The following is a 23,697-nucleotide window of genomic DNA, read 5'->3' on the forward strand; positions in this document are numbered from 1 at the left end:
ACTGGAGTTTTCACCAAATATCTTAAAACGTAAGTAACCTCAATTCCAAATTCTTTTGGAAAATAAATTTATCTTTTCTGAACTCTGTTATACAGAGTTAACCATATCTGGTTAAGCAATTATTTCATTCTGTATAGTGACAGCAAAGGACGTTAAATACTTACTGGAATCGAACTATTGAGGTAGAGCTACAAACTAAATGTTCTTAAAACATGACCTGTGTGAAATCTTCATTGAAAGAATTCCTAAGTGGTGTGCAATTCCAAATAAAGCCACAGTAAATAGCTTGGTACAATTAATTTCTATTAACTCATATTTAAAATGTAAAAATTATTTGGAAAACCTGCACAAAATTGATCAGCAGTTCAGAAAATAATGAGTAATTTCTACTTTGAACTCTAGGCAAAATAAGGAAATAGGTCCCCAGAGATTAGACTGATAATGGGAAAAAAAATTCAGAAATTCTAATATGCAGCATTTTAATGTCCCCGATGAAATAGTAATCTTTATCACTTTTATCTTACAAAGAGATTTGCAAAGATCTTTACCAAAAGCAGAGTGTGCTTGATAAATATTGAGATAATTCTAAGAATAACTGTGAGGTCCAAAGCATATTTTGCCAATGGCATTTGGAAAGTTGGAAATGAGGACAAAAGTGAAAAAAAGGGGGAAATGTTAGGAGAAATTAATATCTCACATGAAAATCTAAGTAAGTTGGATACGGCTATGGTTTTCAGTCAGGTTATGTAACTTCTCTGTGGGTTTTAAGAGTTTAACTACCTAAGTGGTGAAACACATGCAGTAGGAAGGAATGATATGCTTTAGCATATATTTCACCGAGGAATCTTCCACTCACCAATCCAACTCAATCATCCAGTATGCTGTCTTTTACCAGTCATGTTGCTGGCCAGTGAGAATGTTTCTCTGCTACCACTGATGTGCCAGCTGTGTCCTTGAACAGAAAATCTGTGATTTTTGTAAACAAATATGGGGATTTTTTCTATTGTTTTATGAGAGTCATATATAACATTGCAAAACACAAATAGCTGTAAATGGTAATTGTTTTTTTTAATCCAAAGTACTTCCTAAAACCTTTATTTTTAAACATTGAGATACGGTCACATTTTTTTATTGAAAGTAGGAAAATGAACTGTTTAAAAAAATATTTTGTAGATATATATCTTCCCTCAGAATTGCATTATTTCTGGTAACAGTATCAAGAAAGGAAGTCTGGTATACTACTTTTAAATTAATATACTGTAATTTCCAGTAAAAGCAGGTTAATTCCTCTTGTTACAGCTAAAGGAAGTAAATGGTCTTTGTTAGGTTTTTTTTTTTTTTTTGGTCACTTCCAAATTATCATGAGCTTCTACAAAAAGATTCTCTTGAGTTTGGGGCTTTACAGTTTACTATTTTAATTTAAGTTTAGGGCAGTTCAAAACATAGATTTTGGCTTGTTGTAAAGGCTATTTATGATATTTTCAATCATTTTTCCAACCAGAATGTCGAGTTTTGAGCAGTTTCACATCGACTTTTACCAGTCTAATTATACCATAGAGGACCAGGAAGAAGGTTGCAACAGCTATGGCTCAGACAAAAACCTCTGTGAAAGCAGAAAGTAAGTGTGGGTGTTGCTTCAGCTTCCCTCTTCAACAGATGGTGGTTCTGGGGCTGGCTTTGGGGCTTGCAGGAGCAGGAAAGAAGTTCAAAACATCATCTAGACTTTCAGAAAGGCAGAATGTTTGCAAGTGAGTTTTTCTTTTAAAAGAATTTGATTTTGTGCTACTTTATTAGTTGAGGTGTTACAGGTTGTTTACCTGACAGGAGTAACTGAGCTTCAAGGTATTAATGTGAAATTTAGGGTGCACTTTGCAGGAAATTCTTTAGGATCCTTCTGAGATTCAAGGAAAAAAAAAAAAAGAATGTGTGGCTCTTTCATTAACAGTATGGACGTATCTGAGGAGTGTCGCCAGGCTGCTGGGCAAAAAAAGGCAGAAGTGCCTGGCTGCGGGAGTGGAAGTGTGAGTGGAAGTGGGACTGGGAGTGGAGGTAGGAGTGGAAGTGGGAGTGTGTGGTGGGCGGCAGGGCCCTGGCAGGCTGGCAGGGCGCTCTGCCCACTTGCAGAGAGAGCTGCAAAGGCACAGTCAGCAGCTCAGCGCTCATTACCCACAGCGTGGATTGGACCAGCAAAAATTCCAGGTTCCCCACTCTGAAAATAGGTGAAAAATAGATGGAAGGTGGTGAGTAGCTCTAAGACGTTTCTCACTGTAGTTATGAGTTTGGCTGTGCTTTGTTTATCCTAGGAGCCCGGCAGAAAAGCAGGCTTTTGTGCCCTCAGACATGCTGCCATCCCCCCCGAGATACTCGGGGCAGATTTTGCAGCCAGCGTACAGTCCCGACACTCCTCCTCAGCTTGGTTATGTTGACGGACTTGACGAGGAACCACCTTTGCTAGAAGGTAAAACTGTGAAAGCCACGTTCACTCTCTTGTGAAAAGTTAAAAAGTTTAATGAAGGACAAGAGGAGGCAAGGATTACATAGCAAAGTTTATTAGGGCCGGGTGCATTTGGCACTGGGCCAAGAGCACACTGTTATGTTCGGGGACACCCTTCAAACACCTTTTCCCTTACATCAGCCTCTTGCATATTCATGCCCTCCCATGCATGGTAAACTCTTCCTTCAAACTAGTTTATATGTTCTGAGAATTGCTTAGCATATCTCCTCATCAGATTTGCCTTTTTAGTGCATGTGTATTCTTTGGCTGTGCTTTTAGTCTCTGGCTCACACTGTCTTCAGACAGTGAGTGCTGATAGTTGGCATATCTGTAGCAGGTGTTTTCTCTATATGTTCATTGGATGTTATCTCATGTAAGGAGGTATTTTAACACAAGTATACTTTTTTCAGCTATTTCATGTCTGTGTCTCAGCTTAATTAAGAACAGAAATAAAAACAATATCTTTATAACAAAGTTACTTTAACATTACACATGTAAAATTCATTTTCATGTTTGCAAAAAGCCAATACTATAATATGGATCTATAACAAAACCAGTCCCACAGACTATCGGTTTCTCTGGGTCTGGATTGAAGGCACTTGACACAGTAGTTCATGTTCGGACTCAGGTGTTTATTATTTCTCATCAGTAAAACAATTTCACAACCGTGAGTTCGGCAGCTTTTCATTAGAAGGCACAAACTGGCTAACAATCTCTTGTTACAAGGTCAAGACTAAACTATGCAATTAAGAACTGACACCTAGATTGTTTTCCCTTTTAACCCAATAACTGATCCCAGAGAGCCTGCAATGCAGACTTTTCTGCCCAGTTACAGTGTACCACCCAAACCCATGGAGAAGAAGGAAGAAGAAGCATGAAGCAGAAACCCAGGACAACACCCTGTGCCCTCAATCTTGCTTCTATCCACAACATACTAAAAACCCCAAAACCTAAATTTCTCCCCAAGTGATACACCTATACTACTCTCTATAATCTATTTCACACTTTTGTGGATTCCAGTCTATCTTGAAGTCTAGGAAACTTTCTCCATGAATGAGGGTCAAAGTCACTGCTGCCCTGGGGGTCAGGGCATCCCAGAGCAGACACAGAAATATTCCCTGTGCCCTGGGCTTGTACAGCAGACGACATGCAGGATTCCTGGGGTGCCTCTAACTTCTCTTTGCCAGCTAGTGGATGGAACTCAATAGAGAAACTACAGCAGAGCTGGCAAGCCTCTCTGTATGAGCTTCAGCCAGAGCTCCTGGTGGCCAAACCTGCGTTTTCTCCTTGGAATGCGCCATGGATTCATGCAGCCCTGTGGCCTAGAGCAGATATACTGTACCACCGCTAGATGACAGCAGAACAGTAGTTTTGCATTCATGTTTCCAAAATTGTTTCCACTCTTGCATTTATCCTCCGTACATATTGGAAAATCTGTAACTAATGAAAATGGATAATCATCTTCTTTTGCATATCTAGTAATAGATTTAGTAGTTTGCAGATGCTAAGTCGCTTGTTTCAGTGGGGAAGGAATTGAGAAAGCTGCTTTCAGTTTCAATTAGTTGATCATTTAACTATATGAGCAATGTCGTTCTTTATGATGATTGACCATTCTAATGCTAGTGGCTGATTTTGTCGCTAGCAAAATACTTGTGCTACATTAGGGGAAAAAAAAAAAAAGGAGAATTTGTCTGGAATTATTTCAGCATAATATAAAACGAGCATATTCAGCCTGCTAGTTTGGCACACTGGAAGGCAGCTGGAGTTTCTACTACTCAGAAGAGACTACTACTGCATAAAAGCCAGCAAGATCATTCTGTTTGATATAGATAACTGCTAGCTCTACCTCTAAGAGCCCCAACCATTTAACTCCCCATGTGGTTCACTCTGGGAAAAGGATGTTGTAATACAACTGCTTGTGATCTGCAAAGCTTCAGAGATATTCCTATCCATTTACCACATAAATCTGACCAAAACCACACATTTTAATGCAGAATAGATTTCTATATACAGTGTTTTGACTGAGCTCAAGATGATGGAGAGGTGGAACAAGGTAAAGACTTGGCTTTCCCAACAGATCTAACACATTGTCAGTCTCAGTCGTTCTGGCAGCAGATCTGAATTTTCCCCTTACTGGAGAATCTCAGGGAAGATGATTACTCATGCAAGCTGAAGTGTTTCTGCAGAAGTTATAAGAGAAAAGATTTGCCTCAGCAAAGTTAACAGCAGGATTCCCATCACCTTTAATGGGACAGAATTTTGTTCTGTTTCCAGGTAATTTCACTAATTACTTTTTAAATGCAAACATGCCCCACCCCAAAAAACAAAAACAAGAAATAAAAACAAACCCCCCCCAAAAAAACCAACCAACCAAAAAAAAACCCCCAAAAAACCCCCAAAACCACCCAAAATACAAACCCCCAAGCTTATAAAGCACTGTATAAAGTAGTATAAACTTGCCTTGAAGGAACAAATGTCATTTTTAAGTGCTTTTGGCAGTTCAGGCTTAAGACACATATCTCGTCAGATTTTCCAGAATTAAAGCATATATCTCTGTCCTCAGTGTTGCTGAGTATCTTAAATTCTGCAGTTATTGTTAATTAATGTCTTTTAATATCTATGTTAGTGTGGCATTTGATACATGTGTTTTAAATATAGGAAAAACAAATATTAACTCAAAAATGCTGAGGCCATTTTTTGCTTCACTGGACAAAATTGGATTTAAAACATTAATATTCGAATTTAGAATGAAAGCTGACTCTCAAATATACTGAGTATATAGCAGGGACATTATGTTCCTACTACAGAATACGTCATCCTACAATATTATCTTCACTGAAGCATTTGTTTGTAGTTTTGTGGTGCCTAATGGATTTTTGTAAAAGTGTTGTTTTCTTGTAAGCAATTAACAAAATCCTGAAATTTCTTGTTGCAGAACTTGGGATCAATTTTGAGCATATATGGCAGAAAACATTAACAGTTCTAAACCCAATGAAGCCTGCAGATGGCAGCATTATGAATGAGACAGACCTCACTGGACCTATGGTTTTCTGTTTGGCCCTTGGAGCAACATTGCTGATGGTAGGATGTCGTAGAAATCTTCAGGGATTTCTTTCCTAACAAGCTCATGCCTAGGTGATAATGAGTGTGAAGTTGCAGAAGATGTACTACCAGCATGAAAAGAGTAATTTACTGCCAGTTATTCTGGGATTATGTGTTAAAAATTCTTCCTACTTTGAAAGCACCTGTGTAAAATTTAAATGTGATGTAAAGGTGACACAGGTAAAGTGATTTATTGCTTCCAGGGGAAAGAGGAGACCACGCCATTTTTGGAATGGGATTTAATATGAACAAAAGGACAGATCTGTGCCGTATATAATCTGGAAAGGCTCTGAATAGTTTTAAAGGAGGGAGTAAAAAGGAATAGCAGGCCAGCCCATTTTTTCTAACACTCTTGCTAGTTTTTTAGAGTTATCTTCTTTCCATGTTATTTTAGAGAGTGCAGAGACACATAGACTAAAAAAAATCTTTATACAACTAGAATAATTAGAGAAAAAAGAACTGGAAACAGTCTTTTTCTCCCACCCCCTTAAATTTGCAATACCTTCCTATACATTTTGCTATTACTTTCTTATTTTATATTCTTTGTTCTATATTGTCTGTTTAACAAAATATAGTAGCCTGTATTTGACCTCCTTCTTCTTTATGAATAGCTTTCCTACAGGAGGAAAGTTTAACAGGGTTGTACAGAACTCCAAATTCATCTGTATATCCCTGGCAACAGGGGCTCTCCAGTGTTGCTGAAGTACAGCTCTGACTGCCAACAGCAATTCATCAGACAGCAGTAAGGTGGGACCATTCTGGGAAGGGCTTTACTGCCCTGCAACCAAGGTGAGAGGAAAGGGGCTCTAATTCTCCATTTCCTCTGTGATAAACAGTGCTGAATCAGAAGATTCTTGAAAGTTCTTACTCAATTTGTAATGTCAGTGCGGTACCTTGAATGTGCAAACTGCTATATAAATGGCAAGTACTATTATTATTTATGTTCCTATAAAAATAAAAATCCTTTAAAAGGGTGGAAGGGGCAGGAGGAAAGGGAATAAAAGGAAAAGAAGGTATGAAGCTAGAGAAGATAGGCTATTTTCCACCTGGAGAAATAAATGTATGAGTGTAGTAAAAAGAGAAAGTTGAATTAATTATAATCAAGAAAATGAAAGGAAAGCTAAAAGAAAGAACAGAAAAAATGTTTCCTGTTGACTTTTCTCCCTGAATAGCCAAGAATTATAATGAACACTAAACTATTATTATTGAAATAAATTACTTTAATTATCATACTTTTACTGAGATATTATGCATTTTAGGTGTCATTAGAAAACCAAGTATTTTCAATGCTTCAGTATTAGGGCAGCAGAACACCTCTGACACAATCCAATGGTTTTGTTCTATAACTTCCCAGCAGTAAGCCTTTGGATTTATCTTAGAAATTCAGGCTACCATTTTATCTCAGATGTATTTGAATACTAACATGTCTCTTCAGCTGTGTAAACTATGATATCCTTCTGTACTTAAATAAGTATCTTCTGATAGCACTAGGAACATCATTTGGTTGAGAGCTTGTTTCTAAAAATAATGTATACATTTTCTTTAGTTTCAGCTTTTTAACTATGGAAAATTATGCAAAGATATTCTTCAAAGGGTAGCAGTCCTTGCAGAGAAAAAGAGGAAAAGGCTGCTAGCCTGGCAGCAGGACTTGTTCTTCCTCAAGTTAGTGTAAAACAGGTCAGCTCCATTGTAGATAGAGAAGCAATGGCAGCCCAAAATTTAGCAGAAGCCCATGTCTCAGCTGCTTTTTTTTTGCATTTTACACTGTCATTTGGATGAAATCAGATTTCTCCATCCTCTCCAGCCAACGGTGGTAGTACCCACTCCAGGCAGATGCAAGCAAGAACACAAAGTCTGACTTTCTGCTAACCTTGCTCTTTCTGCGGGACAAATTTAGCTCTTTCCATTCATCAAAGCCTGTCAGACTAATCAAGCCTGATTCTGGTTTTGCTTACATCACTGTGAACTGGGAGTATTCCCATGTGTGTGAGTCAATATATTTACATATGTTAAGTAAGAATAAAATTGGAACCAACATGTTCAGTTGCTTATCCTTGCACCACAAATCAAACATTTCACCAACTGGAGATATCAGCTAGCTGCTGGTGCTAGTGCTCCCTTCATCTCTGGCTCAGGAATTTTTTAATCTTAAACTAAGCTAATAAAAAAAATACTGCTGTGTAGAGCAGCACAGTCTAAAACAAACAGTCTAAAATATAGCTTGTAGTTGATGCATCTGTTTAAAGACAGAACTTTACTTAGTTGGTGTATAGCAAAGGCTGGCCCAAATCATTGTGACTGTTAAACTTACTGTTTGTCCATAATGACTGAAATTCTAGTTGATAATCATCTGAGCTAGTATTGCTCTCCACACTGTCTCTTGCTATCATTAGTTTTATTTGTTCAAGCAATTTTCCCTGATTATTTCATACCACTAGTATGCAAATGCCAGCAAAAGAAGCCTGTACCTAAGTTGGAAGATTTCTTATGCTGTGGTTTCAGGAATAGATTATTCTTTATGGTGGAAGACAGTAATGGGGAAAAGGCCAGAATGCTGGAAGGATATAGGCAGCCTGACTGTACCTGCCTTAACCTTGAGGACTGGGATTAGAGGAGAGCTCAGCAGTGAGCCAGGTCAGAGTGCAGACAGGATTAATGGTGCTGATGTAAAGTCAGGTCTTACTAACTCAGTTTGCATTTCACATTCATGAACTTCTCTCCAGTGAGAGCTGGTGAGCTGCCACCAACCTGCAGCATCAGGATTGGAAGCTGTGTCAGCACTTGTAGGCCTTCTCCATACTGTTGCTTTATGTCTGTCCAGCTCAAGTACTGCTGGCATCCAGTGATAAATTTCCATATGCATGGATACAGAAAGAGAGGGCAGACAAGGGTCCTCAATGTTGATTTGCCCCAGATTTGCTTAAAATGTATGGATAAGTAAAGTCAGAGGTCTTCTCAATCCTCCTTAGCCATCATGGGAGATAATCTAGCAAGTATCACAAAATATGATAAAAGAATCAACAATGTTTCCAGCTATTCCATCACAACAGAATCAAATCATAAGAAACAGCATTATTAGGAAACTGACACCATCTATTAGTTTTGAGTCTTATGTGGTTTATCATATGCAATATGTCTATATACATAATATATAGTGTGTGCAACATATAGGTTTTGTGTGTGTGTGTGTATGAACAAACACACTTGTGTTTTATGTATGTATATACACCTTATTATGTGTCAGGAAGGTGATGCATAGTGCCCCTTCATTTGAGAAGTTTACTCCATGGTTCTGAGTTAATGGTTAAGTTCCAGGTCTGAACTTTCTCCTTCACAGGTGCATTCTATCATTAGGATACAAAGTTCCAAGAAAAAAACAGATTTCTGATTTATGAATGTTTTTCTAGTGCACAGATGTGAAAATGACAGTATTGCATAGCCAACTTTCAACATTTAATTTGTTAGAAACTTGAAGAGAGACAAAAACATATTTAACAGTCTTTTGTGATGGTTTATTTTGGGGAGTGAACAATGCCCTTATGCCTGGAGGGATCCTTCAAAATGATGGCAGGAGATGAAGGAATTGGTGGTTCTGTGGCCACAGTTGCCTGTTTTACTGGCTTTGTGTATAAATTAGAAAACATCAAGCTCCAGGCTGCCAGGCTGGTACCTTTCATAGGCAATAAATTCAAACAAAGGAATAAAACCTAGAAGGAAAAAAAATCTGGGATTTTTTTCATTTGTTAGAACAAAAAAAGAACATAAGCTGACAGTTACCACTGAGTTTTATGTTGAAATGAACACATTGTATTGTTCTAAGCACAGAAATGTATCTTATGGTAGTCAAGGGAAAAAACAGTCACATTTGCCCTGAAAACAACCATAGTTTAAGCAAAATTTTCCCAATGTTTTTGCAGACCTGCTTATAGCTGAAGGTTTGTAATGAAATGTGAAGCGTATCAGTTAACCTGGGCCATCATATTACTTAGGGCACTTTTTCACAGCCCCATATACACTTATTGAAAAGATGTTTCCTGAGCCTAAAATGATTTTTAATTACTAAAATGTGCTTTCCATAATTTCTTCTTAGTTTGTTGCGAGTTAAACTTTCCAAAATCTCCCAACCAATTCCAGTCGTGTTCAGAGCCCAATGACAGTAAGACTGAGAATCAGCCTTGTAACTTCAAGTTAGCAACAAGCACATTTTGTCAATTGCACCTTGGAATTATTTTTTATGCAAAAATCCCGCAGAAGTATCATCTGTGGTTCACAACTGAACTGATGTAGGTGAAGCAGAGAGAAAGTGTCAACAAGGAGTAACAAACCTAAACCTAAACCTATCTTCTGCTAGCACTTAGTGATCACTACTCACTTCTGTCAGCTCATGCTTCCTCTTATTTATTCCAGGCAGGGAAAGTTCATTTTGGCTACGTGTATGGGATGAGTGCCATGGGGTGCCTTGCCATGCATGCCCTGCTCAACCTGATGAGCGTCTCAGGAGTCTCGCACGGCTGCGTCGCAAGCGTCCTGGGCTACTGCCTGCTGCCCATGGTCATCCTGTCCTCTTCTGCAGTTGTCTTCTCACTGCAGTAAGTACCAGCCCATGGCAACACGAATCCTGTGACGGACAGGAAGTCAGATGGTTGGAGTTGTGCAAAACATTTTATAAGTGGTCACGTCATAAATTTTGGCTTCTGAAACTGTAACACCGGTTTGGTTGTACATATAGGTGGAAACAGAAAAAACTAGACTGTATTTGAGAGGGCTGGTATACATTCATTTTGATATGAGTCTTCAATTCCACTGCTTTCCATTTGGACTGAGAGTGCTGTTGATTTTGCAGCAGCCTCAGCTGTAATTTTTGTTTTGCAGAGCCAACAGTGACCAAACTCGCCTATCAACTTTAAAAGCAATTCCTGAACTTTGGGTTTATATAGCTGGTTCTCTTACTTCTTTTTTGTTCATAGCATCAGGCCTGCCATCTTTATGTTTCCATTTCTACTGACTTCTGTGGGACTGAATGAAATAGCCAAGTTACCCTTAATGATGTGGAGAATTCAGACAAGTGTTTAAGATACAGTAGACTTGTATATTCTGAGGTATAGTTGTGGTGCAATTGCAAGCCTGAAAAAAACAGAATGCTTTGAAAAACCACATGTATGTATCTGTGCACATGTGGGGGGTTGTTCAGTCATATTCTCTGAATAGGAAACATTTTGGCAAGCTTCTCATTTCTCCTCATTCAGTAAGCCCTTTTAGACACAGTGTTTATCTCCCTGTTCACACACAGCAAAGTACAAGCAAGTTCCAGATCTTGCCTGAAGGCCATGAGCAGTGCTTTTACCTATTGTTGGCATGTTATTAATGATGGTTTCCCTCCTTAGTCTTTTTTGTTCTTTCATATTTTTAACTCTCCAATCTGTAACATATGGAACCTAGCAGCTGATGAATGAGAAAATGGCTGAGTTTGTTTTCTGTGGAAAAGCATCCTGCTTACATGTGTGTATACATATACACATATAAAGGAAATTATATGGTGGAATGAAGTTTTGGAAAAATTCTTATTGCATGTTTCTGAGGAGCTATGATGGCTTAACTTGACCATATTCCATGTATTAAAGTGTTTCTGAGCTATCCTTGATAAGATGGATGATGACACTGAAGAAGCTGTTTATTCTCTGTTCTCCTACACTTCCCATATTTTCTTGATTAACCTGTTTAATAATCCAGCCTAATAAAATGTGCAGATACATAATCATAAGACAGATGGGGTGAATTCCAAACCAGCTGTTACAACTGTGCAGGGTACTGTTTTCTGTACATGGAATCCCCAGGCAGATACTACACGTTTGTAAAATGTTGTGAATTTACAGAAAGCACATCTTTTGAAAATCTATAAATACTAAAATGTGATAGCCTTGACAAAATTTAACTGGTATTTCCAAAATAAATTGCTAACATTAAGTACCTACTGGCAGGGTTCTGCAGTCCTTTCTCATCTGGTATATGAAACTGCTTGAATGCATCAAGTACCACGGTTAATTATTGCAAACATGCTATTAAAATTAAGTGGCAACTTTAAAATCCAACATGCATTTCATTATTTTTAATTTTAAAAAGTATTTTAAATTGTAAAAGAAAGAGCAATACATTTATGATTTCAAAAAACATTTATAACAAAGATTACTTCTATTTCAAAGTTCAAAGAAATAATCTGATTTTTTTTTTTTTTTTGCCAAAAGCATATATAAGATAATGCACTCATCTACGGCAAAGATACATAGTAATCTAATAATTTTCAATTTTCATGATTAGCTATTTCCCTGTAAATAAATAAAGCAAAACATTTGGGATACTGAATAGTACCAAGGAGAATACCAGTTCTCTTACTCAAATTTGCATGGATCTAGATTTGCTTGTGCCCATCTATGCTGTTTTCATGTGTGAGCCTGAGTTTATTAGGCCAGCTTTCTGGGAGAAACATCAATTGCCATTTTTCCAGCAGAAAGCAACAACAATTCTTTAATATCAAGTCCCCAAACAAGGGGGTAAAACGACTTCCTTAACTAAACAGTGAAGGAAATCAATGTAAGCATGAAGAAAGAAATTCTTACACCCAGCTGATGCCAGGAACATTGATGACAGCATCTGCAGGATCTGAGAGAAAGGGAAGTGGAAAGGACATTCACATGTGTCCCTCCATCTCAATGTCACACCAGTACAGCCCCAGTCCTCTTGTTCGCTGTAAGCATGGCTTGTGCTTTTTGCCCTTCTCCCATCTAGAGGATTTGACCCTCATGAACATGACAGACAGAAAGCTCCCTGCCAAACCATTCTTTTTAGCAGTAACACATTGTTAGATCGAGGACTGAAGTTGTACGTGCACAGAGGTACCTCTTGATTCTGACATGATTTTTATCCCACCTTTCCATCCTTCTCTCTGTCAGTCCTGGAACAAACTATGAGAGGCCATTGGACTTCAGTGCAAGGCAGAGCAGCCACAACTCTAAATTGTGCCACGTTGTGACAGCCCCCTAAGAGTCATTATGTTAGCTGAAAATTGTCATTGCATGGTATGTTTGTCTTGCATCCCATCCCTCTGCCAGCATGGGTACCTGCTCAAAGAGCCATCCATACCAGCTCTGAATTTCTGGCTCACTGTTTAGGTGAGCAACTTAGCATCTTCTTGGTGGAGAGACCAGGAACTTGCTTTGCAAAGCCCAGTGGAATTTCCCTAAATGCTACTATATTGGTTTAAAAAACACTTAAACTGAGGATATTAAATCACATGGTCTTTAATGTTTTATTTTTAACTTGTTGAAGTTGCAATGAGGTGCTGACTCACCGTGAAATCAATTCTTCCTTCCTCCCTCAAAGGCCCAAGAGCTGGCAACACCAAGTATCTTACTGGCCTGGTGACTGGATTGCTAAGAAATCAACTATTTTATGTGATGTGAATGCATTAAGTAAACTAACCCAATTACATAAGGACAGCTTTATTCATCATGGTTTACTTGCAATAATTATATTAGTGGAGATAATTTCTGATAAAAGGACCTACCTGAGTATGTATACACAGTCTGTTTTTCCCTTGTGCTTCTATTATGCTGATGCTTTGGAAGAGTGGGGCGCCAGGAAGGCCTTTAGGAAGTGGCAAAGGTTTACTCTTTCTCAAAGTCCTTGACACTGGCACAGCTAAAGTGTGTAAAGTAGCTATCTCATTATGTGCTTCAGCAGTGTATTATGCACATGATCTCATGCATTTTACAGAAGCAGGCTACAAATAGAGTGCAAATAAAGCATATGTGAAACATTATTTATTGGCAAGATTTTGTTCCCACGGGGTTTAATAGTGAGACCTCTGTAATCTGCAGGAGTATTTCAGTGGGCTTTTAACCATAGTCCCATAATCACCAATTCTCCAGGCCTCCCTGCTCCTGGAAGGGGGTACAGTGTGACTTCAAATGGGTCCAGCTGTCACCAAGAGGTAGGGTGGAAAGTCACAGTCCTTTCAATGTGCAGAGAAGGATGCCAAGATAAGCAAAGTATTTTTCCTTGGTGGTTCTTTTCCCATTCCTTACTTTGTGCTTAGTGTGCTCACTTTTTTAAAAGGCCAGTCAAGCTTTTTCCTGGGAGACCTTTCTGCCCATCCAGCTGGTGTGAGTTTTTCAGAGCCTCTCCTGAGTGTCTAAGGCACCCTTAAAATCTGTTCTCTGTGTTACCAGAATGCAATCCCTCCACATCATCAGGCTTTCTGATGGAAAAGTAGGTCTATAGCGCCATTTTAGAACCTAACAACCTCTGTAAGATGATTTTGGCTGAAATAGAAACTTGGCTAAATTTAATATTAGACTTAAGCAGCTGCATCTGCTGGAGATTTATTTGTAAACGTAGAATCCTATTAACAGTACTTCTGATGAAGCTTTTATCCATACTGAACATATTACTTTTCTCTTTGTGGTTACAATTTTAATTTGCTCTCATGCTTGATTTTCATTATGTCAGTTAGTTCTTGGTTCTCCCATTGGGTGTTACCTATCAACAACATGCCACTAGACATGAACTTGAGTTTGGTAAGATTTGATGCTACATTTAGTAATATGTGGACTTTGTCATGTTTCTTTTGTTTTTGTTTTTGTTTTGTTTTGTTTTTTCTCCTAGGGGGATCCCAGGAACTGTGTTAGCTCTGTTTATTATTGGATGGTGCAGTTTGTCAGCCTCCAAAATTTTCACGTCTGCATTGGCTATGGAAGGACAGCAGCTCCTGATTGCATACCCATGTGCTTTACTTTATGGACTTTTTGCACTTCTAACAGTTTTCTGAGATTAATTTTCTGATTATCTTCTCACAGTCTTTTTATGGTTGTTGGAGAGGCAAGGGTTTATTTACTTATTTTCAGATTGCCTAGAGTTGTGTTAGGTTCCATTAACAAAATTATATTCTATGACTTACTGTTTTTTTTCCTAATGGCTGATAATGAAATAAAAAATCAAGCTAACAGGTAGATGCCTTAAAATAGTGGTGTTTTGACAGTCTTACAGCTAAAAGAAATTGTATTGAGAAGGTAGTAAAAGTACAAAAAAAAAAAAGAAATAAATTATAATTAAAATTAAAAATCCTGTTCTGAGTATTTATAATACAATACATATGCTAGAGAGTAACTAGAATGCAATTATGTAAATATTTAATGGACATAGTAAATCAAGTGAAAATGCATATTTATTTGTTTTTAAAAAAAAACAGCTTGCCATCTTATATAATTACTAATTAATTTCCAGAACTTATATGTTTGGGTTTGGGGTTTTTTTTGTGACAGAAGACTGAGTGACCCTGTTTAGTGACATTGACAAATTAGCCAGGAACAAGCTGATACAACAGAGGGAACCTAGGAATGTTGTCTTGTTTTTTCTTTTTCCTTTTTTAATTTTAAGAGGTGCTGTTGTCCAAAACACCATGGTACTGTTTTTAATGCACAATAATGTTATATTTTAAAATTTTCACCAAAACACTGCCAACTGTAACTGCAGGAAAGCACCACACAAAGTAAAGGCAACCCCTAAAAATGTCTGCTGAGAGGCAGAACAGTATTTGAACAGCCAAAATACAAATCTCCAAAATTTTATCTGCCCCTGAAAAATCTATTTGCTGTTTTTAGTTTTAGGGGAAACAAACATTTATATAATGGCAATAAAGTACAGAATGCACAAGATGATGTTTTAAAATATGGTATTAGAAATATTGAGCCATCAGGAGGAATTGCAGATGGGTGCAGTCACAACATAAAAAAAAATCTAAGTATGACGTAGAAGAGAAAATTAAGGTAGGTGTAGAAAGAGGTAGGAAAAGTAAATAGATGAAATAAATGGAAATGTGAGGGAAATCAATCGTAGCAGATTATTTCTTCAGTGACTTATGGTGCCTTTCTTCTTGATGCATATTCTTATGATCTTGATTATCCTCAGTTGATTGTTTTGAACTCTTTGTTGAATTGTTTACAAAATATTTTCTTCCTAGACAGTGGGCTGGTGATTCTGGGACAGAGGGTCCTGATGCTGCAAGCACTTAGACAGAAGCTTAGTATGGCAAAACTGTTCAAGAATGCACAAAAGTAATTGTGTTCCTAATCCTTTTCAAGTCAGAGGTAAATTAGATGATCAGTTTGTCCTCAAGCGAGTTACTCTCTTTCTGAATTGCAAGAGCCTTTGGTAAAAATATTTCTCATTGCTGTCATATTTGGAGTTTTTTTAAGAATTCCTATGCAAGCCATTCTGGAATTCATTTTATTGAATTCCAGCAGAACTAGTTCAGACTAGAGGTCATGAATAGTAAACAATAGGTAATGTATACTTAGCTAATTCCTTAAAAAACCACAACTCACTTATGGAAAAAATGCTGCATTTATCCATTTCTTTACTGCAAGGCTATGAAAATGGGAACAGAGAGACCAAATTGGAGACATGACCCTGGAGCAAATTGTGGCTATAACTAGGCAGGATCTAATGGCATGTAAGTGGGAATTGTGTGAATTTGGAAGATCAGCAATTGTAAACATGATAAATTTGGCCCTGCTCTATCAGGGAGTAAATCTGACAGTAATAAGGCACAGATAAACATGTCAAGTGACTGCAGGGTATGGATATAAAAATCAGGCACTTTGATTTACCATGCATTAATGGCATTCTCATGTCCGAATGGGGACAGATTCATATGGTTGCAGTAGTTGTAGAGCTCAGAAAAGATGGTTTAGAAACATTTAGATCTGGTTTTGTCCTACACTTCCTATTATCATTCTTACTGTCTAAAACAAGTATAAAATGGCTCTATTCTGCATCACTTTATTTTCATTCTCATACTGATCTGCATGATATGAATGGCAGGGGAAGCAGTGAATGGAGACATCAATTTGTCTTTTGATACCAGACAAGTCAAATTACTTGTGGGGAAAATGAACACCTTGAAATTTTTCCACAGCATTTACAAAGCAATGGAAGTGTAATTATAATTCTATGTTTATTTTCTTCGAACTTCTTTCTTTTCTTCGCTGAGACACATCTTCATAATTTTGAATGCTAAGATTTTAATTCCAGTCTTCATAATTTTGAATGCTACAATCTTAATTCCAGTGACTTCCCTTGCTTTACTGTTTTTCTGTGCCAATTTCCTTTTGCCTTTTCTCAAGGGATTTCCAGTAAGTGGTACATGTTGGTGCTGTGCTCCCAGTATGGTGTCCTTCAGCAGTCTCTGTGCTGACTGAGAGGGTTTTACTGTCTTAGATATCCTTCTACTTTGAAACAAGAATCCTCCTTATAACCCAGCTCTCCTTTCTGAAGGTCAGCATAGCCATGGTGATGCTTTTCACCATGTTATTCTTGTGTGTACTTCCTAAATCTAAAAATGTTATTGTCACTAGCACAAACTGTTGGTTCATCAAAAATAAATGTTATTTTGATCTAAGATCAGTTTAGAACAAATATATTTGGTAATAAGGTCTTGTTCTGACTCTCTGGACAGGCTTTCCCAACACCATCTAGCTTTCTTGTATTTTCTCTTGCTTGGGTCCTCATATTTAACTCATCTTTCCATGAAAGTTTAAATACAAGGTTGGCAAACTGTTGCTTTCAACTTGCAAAAGAAAGGATTATAAAATAGTAATGTGTCGTGTACTGATTTTTAATTCAGGCTTCCCATTGCAAAGAGTTAAAAAAATTCATGAGACAAATAAACTTCAGAACATAAAGGGAAAAATAATTATGGTTTTGGAGAGTGAAGTTTTCTAATCTGTCTTTGGTTTCTTGTTCTTCATAGTATGCACTTGAAATGTTCTTAATGTGTATTCACACACAAAAGTGAGCATTTACAAAGGTCCTTTCTTTAAATTCAAAGGGTGATATAAGTGTGGGACACAGGCAGTATGGCAGAGGTGTAGGAGAAAAAGTGTTTGTCTGCCTTCCACTGCACTTCTTGTGTGCCAGGCATACTCAAGGTCACCTTCAGATAAAAGCATGCAGCAATTCTGCTGTAATGTAAACATTTTGCTGTTCTATTGCAGCTAAATGCAGGGGGGTATGAAAGTGAATATATTCTGAGTGAGAGGAAACTATAGCACGTGGCTGACTGTGCAAGGGCAATAAAATGTTTTTATATCTGACTAGCAGCTGCTGACAAAATGTCAGGTTGCATCCAGAGACCTCCTCTCCCTGGCCACTTCTGTAGTACCAAAGTTCCACTCTTTATCAAAAATCATCTTGTCACATGTCATCTCTAATAGGTTATAGTATGACCTGGAATAGTTTAACTGTTGGTAAGCTGAATTGAGAGCAAAAAGCTGCTGACACATTGAATTGGGCACATGATGTGGTTATTGGTGAAAAGGCTCCATTAGCAAAGGATAATATTTTTCTAGGATTTTTAGCTCAGAAGCCACAGAGGGCTTATATACAAAACTGTGACCTCATTTCATGACTGTGTTGTTTATGTCATTTGAGAATGAGTCAACACAGCTCTGTGTCTTGACTTAGACCTCTCTTGCCACCACTTTATTTCAGTGCCTTGCTAAACAGCTATGTTCACATATTGTCATTTTCTGTTCACTGAATGGTCTTAAGTGAATTTTACAGTAAGGCTGAATTACTCATCTTTGTTCCTATCAATAATTGGTATAAATGAAGCAAGAATTCAAGAAATTGTGCTTGTTTTAAGTTTCCTTTTTCTCCCTTATTGTCAAGAGCATATTTCGTGGTCAGACCATTGTGGGCTTCTTGGCCTGGCAGATAAGAATAGATTATATACATAAAAATATATTATATCCATATGTAAAAATAGAGATATACATATATATGCTAGGGTTCAAGACACTGGAGCTGCAACAATTTCTGAACAGTAGATTGCCACTTTTCAGGGCATAATATCAACCATCTGTTGAACCCAGCCTGGGAGATGATGTATATCCTTCCAAAGAAACAGCAGTTGCAGCATTTGATAAGCCCTGAGGGGAATAACTGCACATAATGACAAAGATCATGGTGACACAATGCATTTACCGATTAATGTATTTCCTGAAAGATAAGAAAAGGATCAGCAAGTAATGGGTTACTGCATCATGATGACTATAAAAATCAACTGCATAATTAAAGCTGACTTGCCTAGATCATTGTATGTAGGAATTGATCTCTACCTGTGTTGGTATCACTCATGGATATGTTTTTTTCCAAAATCTACTCTCTGTCAAAATTTCAGTGATTCATGATCAGTTACCCTCTTGCCTGTTTATTCTAAGCAAACTGTAAGAGTGCTATGAGCAATACCAATACTGTAGCTGTAGGCCATGACTGTCTTCTTAAAGAATCTCATCTCCTCAATGTTCCTGATGGTGCATTCTTAGGAAAGGTCAAAGCAAACACAAGGGCTGTGTTTTAGTTGTTTGCCAAGTGCTTTTGAAAGAATAACATCTGCGACAATGACAATACGTTTGCTGTGGTTACCAGGCACATTTGTTAGACTTATGGTTGCATCATTAGCTTACATCTGCCCAGTGACCTTGGTGCTGCATCACTGAACTAGATGGACGATGCAATTCACAGTGATCTGCATATAGTTGCATAATAAAGACCTCAGCCAACACGTACCCTCTGCTCTGGCAGCATTTTAGTTACAAGTGCAAAAAAAGAATCATTACCCTTCTTTTGCCATGACATTAAGTGGAGTGATAATGAATGAGAGGAGGTCACAAAACATCAAACACTCACAGTTGTAAGCATAACAGAGCATGTGGGAAGCCATCACTTTGCAGAGAACTAGGGGTGGATTTTTAAAAGCACAAAGTTCGGTCAGTCCCATCAAAAGTCACTGAGATGGTTTTCACTTTGATGGTTTTCCTGACAGCCTCTTGAGAAGCACTGCTGAGCAAAGTGCAAAAAGCCACCAGGCTACCACAGTTAGGGTCTCAGAAGGCTGATGACCCATGTAAAATTGTGGGTAGACACAGCTGTAGCAACCAAGCTTAAGAAGCTCTCTCAATGTGTGGTTGTATAACGTAATCCCTGGCTACAACTTTACTCCTTTGGTTATTTTCTAATTTTTTTAATCCTCATCTCTGGGCATTGAGTGGCCATAGATTGTCTAGCTCAAGCATTGGCAGCTTCTCATCTCAGCTCTAAACGTATAATATGGAGTTTTACTGGGCTCTGGCTTTGCTCTTCAGCTTAGTAAATTGCTGGTTGTTCTCAATTTTGACCCTTAGCACCTCTTCTCATTCCATTTCTTAGCCAAAATGTCTGATATTTCCTAGTTTCTGCTTCCAAGTTCATGGTTTTAGTCATAATCTTACAATTTAACAGTGTGCACCCTTGTATTTCTCTGATACTCCATCTACCTTCTAGAAAATGCACACAGAGGAAGAAAGAGTGCTAGTGAATAATTTGAAAATATTTTGGAATTATCAGCACTTGGCCATCATTAGTCCTTATTGTCTACACCTGACTGTGGATTTAACTGTGCTGTTGGGATAGGTCATCTAATCAGGAGTGTTGAGAGAGAAACCTCTAATATGCTTTTTGAGTAAACACAGTAATTTTAATGCAAATACCTTGTTGACACCTGAAATATGATCAGGAGCTTAGAGGTGATATACAACTGCATAACTTGATGAAAAGACTCCAGAACAAATACCCTAGCTTTTAAAGAGGCATAAAGTGAGCATTAGATTTTATCTCTCCATGTAGAACAATGAGATAGACATGCATTACTGTTCCATCACTCTTCAGAACTGCAGACTGAGTGGAGGAAGAGCACTGTTGATGCACTGCAGAACGTGAAACAGTTTAGGCAGTTATTCCTTGCGAAAAGTAGTAATGACACTTGGCTCTCCAGAAGAAGTAGGCGTGATAATGTGATCCGCTTTAAAGTGCACTTGTGCATTTTGCTTGGTGAGTCAATTTGCTGGAGGAAGATGATACTAAGTGACACTAATAACCACAAAAAGGATGAGTGCAGCATAAATTTGCTTATATTTCAGACATTGTGCACATGGTGCATAGAGATCTGCAGAGTGTTGCAGAGTAGCAGCCCTGTGATGTAGCTCACCTGCATAATGAGTACTGCTGAATAACTGTTGGCACTGCGTAGGAAACTCTTTGACTGAGATATGAGCATACCTAATGCTTCCTGCCTTATAAAAAGGACCACTTCTCAAAAGAGAAGATCACCCTGGAGACATGAATTTCTGAGGGCAGACACTGAGGTGATATGTTTAATGGAGCACTTTGCAGTTTGCTTCACCACCATCCCTGCCTATATACTTAAATTCTCTCTTTCCACCACACCAGTCTGATTTATTATTTGGGCCCTGCTGCAAAGGAGAAAGCTCAGAGCAGTTGCTAAGGTCAGTTGCTAAGAATACCCTAAAGTGCAGAAAGAAGCTCCACAGTAAAGTCCGCCAGACCCACAACCTTTGTTCAGTGAATAATGTAGAGATGCTTTTGCTAAGATAAATCATGCCTCTCTCTGTGCTGCTCATGGCCAGAAGATGTATGGATGGCTGTTCAGTTCCTAGGCTGTGGCTAGGGCTTCTTGAAGAGCTATGGTCCCTACACGACCACAACTTCTACAGGTCTTCATCTGGTTCTACCAGATGATATATTATTTGTGTTACATTTTCAAGAAGAATGAAAGACATTTTCCTGTTTCAGACTAATTAAAACTGAACTTTCTAGCTCTTATAGCAGCTGAATAATCATAGATTCATGAAAGAAATCAGTGCAGGAAAGACCACCAAGAGAACATTTAGTCCATCCTCTGTCTCAAAGTAGGGTTGGCATGGTTTCTGACATCGTGACAGTGACATGGTGGCTTTCCTTTAAAACTTTAACCTTTCTCTCAATAGACCTTTCCAATGACTATACTGCAGAAGACCTGCACATCTTTCAGTGGTAGGTGGCATATACAGGACAGTGTGTGGTGTTTTTTCTGTGTGTGTATATATATATGCATATATGTGAATGTCTTGGCAGGGGTATTGAAGGCAGGTATGCTGACAACAGACAGTTGGTTATCTGGTCTTGAGTCATTAAGTTACAACAGAGACCTTGAAGGAAATCAAACCACTAGAGGATCCCCACAGACTCTAGTTCCAGTTTTAACATCTTTACCACTTATTGTTGGAATCTCAAAGGCCATACCAGGGAAGGAGTCACTCTATACATGCCTGTTTTCTCATGGTTTTTGTTTAGAAATATACTCCTCACTTTTATCAGAGAAGGGATACAGAGATAGATGGGGCTTTGGTCTGGCTGATCATAATTCTTATCCTTAGAATAATTATCCTCATCCTCATGACTATTATGCAGTGCCTAATGGCTAATCAAGAATGATACCTAGGCAAGGTACAAGAGAGAATAGTGCCTCTTTCCCAGAGCAGCTTATGCTGGTGAAATATGACCACTGTGGCAGCACACAATTGCATTAAAAATATCATTGCATTAAAACACTGCAAAGCCTTCCCTCTGTATAGCCTGACTACTGCACCTCAGAAGGCACTTGGCTCTGTAATCACTGCAGTATGGTACTAATGAGCTTGTTGGGCTTTGTGTGCTTTACTGCACAGTTTGCATTCTTTGTGTACTTGGGCACTTGAATGTATTCTAGCTGTGCCAGTGGTATTTGCATTCTGAATGCTTAACAAAACAATGCTGCACATTTAAGGAAAATCACAATGCAAATACAATGCATGGCAACAGTAATAATATCCTTTGTGCCTACAAATCCCTATGTACACAATGTCATGTGTTCAGATTTGAATGAACTGGGCAGTGTCAAGCTACAGCATCAGTTGTTACATAAATTGTTTACATATGTTTACCAAAATTTTTCAAGCAGTTCAAGGAATTAAGGGGATATGTTTCTTTTCTGTTAAAAAAGGAATTGTGTCTAATACACTGGGTTGAGACTTAGTCCACATGGGTTCAACTCAGGCACTTTACTGGATTTCCTGTCCTGGGCAGTCATTTGGGCTTTGAATCCTAAAGGTGCTTGGTGGCATATCCTGCTGATTTCCTTTAGGTACAGGCATCTCTCAGCATCTGGCCTGGAGACTTCTCAGCAAGGATAGCAATGCTTTCACATTTCATAAACATGCTGTGAGAAGAGTTTAGTTTCTTAAAAATTTTCTTACAAAAAATCAGGCACTCAGGTGGCAGAGCCTGTAGTGAATTCTCACAAAAATAGTCAGGGGAAATCTCATTTCCCAAATTAGCAAGTTTTCTTTTCACTTGTACATGTGGTCGCCAGTATGCACATTCCCCAACCTTTAAACATAGTGAACTTCATATCAGATGGGGTGATCCTAATGACAAAAGATTGAATATAACAAAATCTGGTGGAGCTACATGGGCAGCCTCCAGCCAGCAAGATGCTCTCCTGCTTGCCATAGTCTTCTCCTCTGCCTTTTCCCTTTCACTGTAAAACCCCTCACATCCTCCCAGTGAGCACATTTCCCTAGTGTGGGGATGCCAAGAAAAAGACCTCCAGCAGAGTGTGTGTCTTCCTTTGATGATCCTCATTAAAACCTTCAGGGAGCAACCAGAAAAGTGGAAAACACAGCTATTCTAAGACCAAGATGGGTATGAACAAATGTGACAACTCCCATTCCTTGCTTAGGAGTCTCTTTAAAATATGAGAGACATAAGCTATAGCAGGACTGGGAGACATTTACACTGTTTATTGACGTGAGGGATGCATCCTGTGTGAGGCAGCTCAGGGCAGTAGAGGTCTGTGAGCCAGATCTACACCCAGCACTCACACCTGTGTACCTTGGCCAGTGTACTGTCAGGTAGGATTCATTTCAGGAAGATTTAGCTCCTCTGTCCCATAACAACTGCTAGAAAAAGGACTCTATCAAAAATCAATACTCCTGAAATCCAGATCTGAGTCTGGGCTACTGTGTGACTCTTACCCAGACATTCAGTATCCTCAATATCTGATGGATCCTACTTTCTTGTAAAAATTCAGTATGTTCTGCATGTTTTCTGACTTTTCAACTCACAATCACTGTCCACAGCAATGGGTGACAGCTATGCAGAATCAGCCTGGCTGGCAGAACTAGATT

At 38.4% G+C, this 23,697-nt stretch overlaps 1 protein-coding gene across 5 annotated transcripts; it reads left to right on the top strand.

Moving 5' to 3' along the window:
• On the top strand, positions 1 to 15,702 carry YIPF7 (Yip1 domain family member 7). Of its 5 annotated transcripts, XM_064419329.1 has the most exons (6): positions 1 to 29; positions 1,502 to 1,618; positions 2,304 to 2,458; positions 5,430 to 5,575; positions 10,004 to 10,185; positions 14,258 to 15,701. In XM_064419329.1, exons 2-6 carry the CDS (start codon positions 1,503 to 1,505, stop codon positions 14,418 to 14,420), a joined length of 762 nt encoding a protein of 253 aa, XP_064275399.1. In that variant the 5' UTR covers positions 1 to 29; position 1,502; the 3' UTR covers positions 14,421 to 15,701. The 5 variants fall into 5 exon arrangements, with proteins under 5 accessions (XP_064275399.1, XP_064275398.1, XP_064275400.1 ...); XM_064419328.1 differs by lacking the exon at positions 1 to 29 and having other exon boundaries at positions 1,424 to 1,618; positions 14,258 to 15,702; XM_064419330.1 differs by lacking the exons at positions 1 to 29; positions 1,502 to 1,618 and adding an exon at positions 1,644 to 1,748.
• The last annotated feature ends 7,995 nt before the right edge of the window (positions 15,703 to 23,697 follow it).

The sequence above is a fragment of the Passer domesticus genome, chromosome 4 (genome assembly GCF_036417665.1).
Source record: "Passer domesticus isolate bPasDom1 chromosome 4, bPasDom1.hap1, whole genome shotgun sequence".
Taxonomy (NCBI): domain Eukaryota; kingdom Metazoa; phylum Chordata; class Aves; order Passeriformes; family Passeridae; genus Passer; species Passer domesticus.

Coding starts and splice junctions, on each gene's coding strand:
- YIPF7 (XM_064419328.1), top strand. CDS start 1,473: ATGATATTTTCAATCATTTTTCCAACCAGAATGTCGAGTTTTGAGCAG. Junction 2,459..5,429: donor GGAACCACCTTTGCTAGAAG/GTAAAACTGTGA, acceptor TTCTTGTTGCAG/AACTTGGGATCAATTTTGAG. Junction 10,186..14,257: donor GCAGTTGTCTTCTCACTGCA/GTAAGTACCAGC, acceptor TTTTTCTCCTAG/GGGGATCCCAGGAACTGTGT.